Source organism: Pundamilia nyererei, unplaced genomic scaffold (assembly GCF_000239375.1).
Source record: "Pundamilia nyererei isolate P.nyererei 1_Seehausen unplaced genomic scaffold, PunNye1.0 scaffold00135, whole genome shotgun sequence".
NCBI lineage: Eukaryota > Metazoa > Chordata > Actinopteri > Cichliformes > Cichlidae > Pundamilia > Pundamilia nyererei.
In genome coordinates this window covers 511,841-517,443 of record NW_005187536.1, presented here as the reverse complement: position 1 = coordinate 517,443, position 5,603 = coordinate 511,841, and the positions used below count along the sequence as shown (strand labels likewise).

General features: G+C 41.8%; 1 protein-coding gene and 1 long non-coding RNA gene across 2 annotated transcripts in view; one reads left to right on the top strand and one right to left on the bottom strand.

The window, feature by feature from the left end:
• The window catches only part of LOC102199403 (partitioning defective 3 homolog B-like), a 213,201-nt gene that overhangs the window by 84,497 nt on the left and 123,101 nt on the right, over positions 1-5,603 (top strand). The window contains exons 10-11 of the mRNA XM_013913502.1: positions 257-396; positions 493-621. Coding sequence (XP_013768956.1) covers positions 257-396; positions 493-621 — 269 coding nt within the window. The remainder of the gene's footprint in view (positions 1-256; positions 397-492; positions 622-5,603) is intronic.
• The window catches only part of LOC102212744 (uncharacterized), a 5,835-nt gene continuing 2,019 nt past the window's right edge, over positions 1,788-5,603 (bottom strand). Inside the window, exons 2-3 of the long non-coding RNA XR_312006.1 lie at positions 2,288-2,419; positions 1,788-2,136 (exon numbers count right to left, since the gene is read on the bottom strand). This is a non-coding gene — a long non-coding RNA (uncharacterized LOC102212744). The remainder of the gene's footprint in view (positions 2,137-2,287; positions 2,420-5,603) is intronic.

The window sequence follows — 5,603 nt, the reverse complement described above, 5'->3', positions numbered from 1 at the left end:
TGTGTGTGTGTGTGTGTGTGTGTGTGTGTGTGTGTGTGTGTGTGTAAAATTTGTACTCTCAGTCTCGGGGAATAAAAATAGAGAAGCAAGGGCAGCTACACAGGATATTTGTGTCAGGATAGGCCAAGAGCTGTTACTTGTTGCTACTCGCTATAATTCTTCATTCATTTGTGTGTGTGTATGTGTGTATGTGTGTGTGTGTGTGTGTGTGTGTGTGTGTGTGTATGTGTGTGTGTGTGTGTGTGTGTGTGTGTAGGTCCAGAAGGTCTTGGATTTACTGTAGTGACCAGAGATTCTTCGGTGCACGGTCCCGGTCCGATTCTAGTGAAAAACATTCTGCCCCGCGGGGCTGCGGTGAAAGATGGACGCCTTCAGTCTGGAGACCGCATACTCGAGGTGCAGCACAGTCTGAGCCAGAATAAGAAACACGATGAGGAGGAGGAGGATGGGGACGATGGTGGCGGTTTCTTGACTCTGTGTGTGCGTTTGTAGGTAAACGGTGTGGATATCACAGGCGTGGGCCAGGAGGAGCTGGTGTGCATGCTGCGCAGCACGCGGCAGGGCGAGAGCGTGTCTCTGGTGGTCCTCCGGCAGGAAGACATGTTCCTACCCAGAGAAATGGTAAGAGCCAGTCACAGTGAAAGATGTGCTCAGAGGGGCGCCGTCCGGCTTTTTATTAACGATTTTGTTTTCATAATGTTGTTTTTGGTCCGATCAACAGACTTGCCCGGATGATGCGTGACCTAAAAGACGATACACTTCCTGTTCAGTGATATTGCCTTTCCTTTTTTTTTTTTTACTTAACTAAGCAGTCATGTGACCGAGTGTTTCAGATAACGTCATCATGACGACTCGGCTGAGGCCGCTGTGAAGCAGATATTATTCCGATTATCGGGTCTTCCTTCCAGTCTTCCTCTGCTGCATTGTTTGTGCTGAATTTCATCACTGCCTTTAACAATAAAGACGTCTTTAAACCACTTTGATTCTATTTTTCCGTCTTTTTCTGACGTTGCATGATTAGCTGTTTTGCATGCACGGCTCATAATCACAACTGTTGCTCTTTTCGTCTTTGCTGTCTCCTGATGGTTTTTTAGGATATTTGCTCTTCGACACCGTGACTCGTTTTATAAATGTTTTGTTATTTAGTTCCCTTCTGCTTTCATCCTGGTTGTGCTGCACACCTGTGGCTCTGTCACAGATGGTGATAACTATCATTTTTACTGCACAGAGATCACATTTTTCATTTGGTCACATTTGCTTTTGTCTCCGGTCCGCCCGTCTCACAACGCCGCTTCATTTTTCCTACGTCTTCTTCCTTTTCATGTTGCTTTTTATGCCTTTCTCCCTCTTGTGTCTCTTTCCACTCGCGTCGACTGATGTTTCCTCAGCGGCTGCCGGGAAGTTCCACGTACAGACGTGAGCTTGTGACCCTGAGCCCCATAGGAAACTCTGTTTGTGCAGACAGGAAGCGGGGCGATGTGTTTGTGCGTGCACATGTGATCACTCGCCATGTACGCATGTGTGAACTCCATGACAGTCTGCCAGGGATGCCTCTCTGAGATGTGTGCCTGAATGTCTGCACTTGTCATCCTGTTGCGTGTCCACTCAGAATCGCTCTACTGCTCGATAATAATATACTTGCAAAGAAAACTCGCGAACCAGTTTAAGGTGGAGTGCGTCATTGTTTTTATGTTCTCCTTTATGTTGTGTTGGTGTAAAAAACAACAACATGTTCAGCTGCACTTACTGAGGGTCTGCCTGTGCTGTATTCATGCAAAGGAGAAAAACTCAAAGTACATGAAGCGGAGAAACCTGAGAAACACACTGCACTTTAACACCGATCGAGTTATTTAGTCCAAAGCGTGAGTGCACGCTCAGGTGCGACGACACGTGTGATTTCCATATACCCGAGTTCACCGATCAGACACAACATCCTGACCGCCGACAGGTGAAGTGGTCAGGATAACCAGTCCTGAGGTCATACTGGCCATTTCAAGTCAGGCTGAGTCGACAGCAGTGTGAGGTGTTTGACTTGGCCTCCTCGTTCCCCAGATCTCAGTCCAGTCGAGCGGCCGTGGGATGTTCTGGACAAACCCCTGGATGGGTCAGAGCAGGTGGCCATAGTGATATGCTTCCCTGGACAGAAAATGGAGATGAATGCTGATAAAGCTGTGAAATCGATTTGAAATCACACATCAGAACCAAAACGTCTGGCTGCTTGAACTGAAGATGGAAATAATACATTTACCCTGATAGTCTTTCCTGTGAGTTAAGCTTCAAGTCTCACCTGCTCAGGAAACTAAACTCCCATTGGTCCTGCTTGTTCCTTCACACACTCACTCAGCACAAACACACAAGTGTTGTCCTTCTGCACCGATGCCCCACAGTGTCCCGTAGGCCAAGTATTGTTCTCTGAATTCTGTTTTTGGAGAGAAGCATAACCAGGCTCGATTCAGGGGCACCTCTTTATTTCATTGTGTTGTTAATGAAGGTTCAGACCATTTATGACTGAACTGACTTCTTATGACCTGTTAAAGAAGTAAATAACCACAAAGCACATCTTTAAATGGACAAAGGAGCAAAAAAGGTAAATGCTTACGAGCTATTGATTATATACAATGGACTGCACTGTAACGTTTCCACCTTCATCACTGTAGAGGGAAGTGAAGCCTCATATTTGTCACAGTGTTTGATTTAGTCTGCCCAGCACGTCTTATTAGATCCCTGCTTTACTGTGAGAACCGGGAACTGTTTCAGTAGTTGATGCTAAATTAAGGGAATAAGATGATATCAAATGATATCAAAGCAACAAAGGACAGATGTGGTGTTAAAACCAGCAGAGTGTTGACAGCCCCATTAAACAGATCTGTGATGAATGTGTTTAACAGATATGTGAATAAACAGAAACGTGTGAGTTTGTTTGGACTGCTGACACAGAAACTGGGACACGCTTTCACTTTTGCTCATTTTGGCCTGTGTGGGTGTGGTTTCGTCCTTTTGAATGTGCAGTATTTCAGAGCTTCTCCTCTGCCTCTCTCTCCTTTCTCCCCTCCAATGTCTCTCTGTCTCCTTCACTTGTCCTGTCAGGCCGTCCGCCCCACTAGAATTCACCTCTGTCTAATTAACAGCTGGTGGTATTTATTCAGCAGTCACAACACTTTTCAAGAGCAGCAAATACAGTTACAGTTTTGCATAATGGAGCTGTGAACACACTCCTTGATTGAAATTTTAATGTGCTGAAGTGTAGAACAGCGTGTGGATATGCGGGCGAGGGATTTCAGGGCGGTGGTAGTCATCAAGCGCAGCTGTCTCAGCGGTGAGAGTTTTTAAAAGGGACCAGTGCTTTTAAAGTGCCCGTCTCTGTGTTTAATTAGTGCATTGTACAGTGTGACAGAGTGGATGGTTTACAGGCCGGGTCGGAAAGGTAGCGGCAGAATTACAGATCATTTAGAAATATCATCAGAAGATCAAAGTTCATATTAAAGACGGGGTTGATGCTGATGGGGAAAAACAGAGTTACAGTAGAGAAACAAAACCCCCCAAAAATTATTTCAGAAGTTAATAAAAATAATAATAAAAACAATTAATAAAATAAATAATAATTTAAAAAAAATATGTGCAACAATAAATAAATAAATGAATACAAAATAAAATAAATAAATAAAAATTAAAATAAATACGTTAAAAAAATTGTATGCCAAAAATAAAACAATTAATGCAAAATAAAATCATTAATAAATAATAAATAAGAAAAGTGTGCAAAAACATTTAAAAATTGATTACAAAAAATTAAATAAATAATAAATTTAAAAAAAGAAAAAAAATTGTAAAAAGAAAAAAATAATAATAATAATAATTGTACAGTGTGACGGAGTGGATGGTTTACAGGCCGGGTCAGAAAGGTAGCGGCAGAATTACAGATCATTTAGAAATATCATCAGTAGATCAAAGTTCATATTAACGACAGGGTTGATGCTGATGGGGAAACGTGTAGTTCAGTCGAGCTTTTGTAAGTGTAGCAGCAGTGTTTGTTTCATGCTTTCTGCACTTTAGATGTACGTTGGCATAAAATAATCACTTTTCTGTGGCTGGTGATATGAATGCTGCATATAGACACGGCGTGTTTTCCACTGCGGTTACATTTTTATCACCTCAACAACAAAAACCCTTAAACAGTGAAAGTCTAATAATATTATCGCGCCTCATTAACCGAACGATCGTCCCACTTTGCTGGAGAGTTATTTTACTTAAGCAGCATTCGCCCAGCTCCGCAAGCTTCGACTCGCCGTGGCCGAGGACGGCGTTGCTGACCCTCACCAGCGCACTGAAACAGAAGCCTCGTACACCTGTAAGTGCATCAGCTGGGAGCCACATTTCCTCATTTTTGGAATATAGTTAACAAAATAACTGCTCAAAGTATCAAGAATCTATGAACGTGGTGTTTTTGTTACAATCGTAATCATTTTTTTATCTGTTGCTCTGCTCTGGTAACACTTTCGAGTCCTGCTCGCAACTAAGAGTGTAATTCTCCTGAAATTAAATGGAGTTTAAAGATATATTATTTGAAATTACAATGTAATTATATTTGCCTACAAATGCTTAAAGGCAGGAGCACCTGAATAAGAAACAATGGAATAATTGTGTGAAAATTTATGGTAAAAGCAAGCAGCATTTCCCATCTTACAGGGTAAGTGTGCGTTACATATGTTGATGTTGAAGTTCTGCATTTCCAACAATAAAAAATAAATACCATGAAAGTTTGAAGTGTCTGTGTGACCTACGAGGGAGCAAAGTCAAGAAGCGTCTCCTTTCCTGGAACAAACCTCCACAAAGTACAGAGTATGTACAAGTATGTGTAAGATGGCGAAACGATGTTTTTCCAAGAAACGATGCAGTACTGAGAATGACTTACGTGCACTTCCTGTAAAAGAACCAGAAATTAGGCACAACTTAAATGTACTTACAGGATAATTGTGAAATACGTGATGTTATGCAGTATGTAATATTACTTACATTTACTCCTGTACAAACCTGCCTTGTTCTAGTGTGCCTGCCTTCATGTATTTATAGGTAAATATAATTACATTGTAATTTCAAATTCTTTGAAATTCCACTTAATTAAAGGGGAATTACACCTCGTGTCGTGGGCCGGATAATAAAGTCTTACACATGTATTTAATATTTTTTAGTGCTTGATAAGCATAACATTTCCCATCACTCGACTTGATTTAAGGTAAAGAAACAACGTTGCACCGTCATCATCTGAAGCACAAAAACACCTGGAGTCGTGTGAAACTCTTTCCACGCAGTTCCAGCTATTTTCTAAAGCGTCCTGCATCGTTGTTAAAACTGCGATATGACTGAAGTTTCCGATTTTTTTTTATTTATGTCAGTGTGTTTGTGTTTCTGGAGAGGAAACAGTCGAAGGATGATGATGAAATGATGGAAGGATCTTGTCTATCTTCTCCTCCCCCTCTTCCGTTGTCTCATTTTAGCCCACCATCTGGTGCTGTGTGCTAATGTGTGCGCTTGCTGTAGAACAAAGACATTACACCAGCTCTACACACACACACACACACACACACACACACACACACACACAC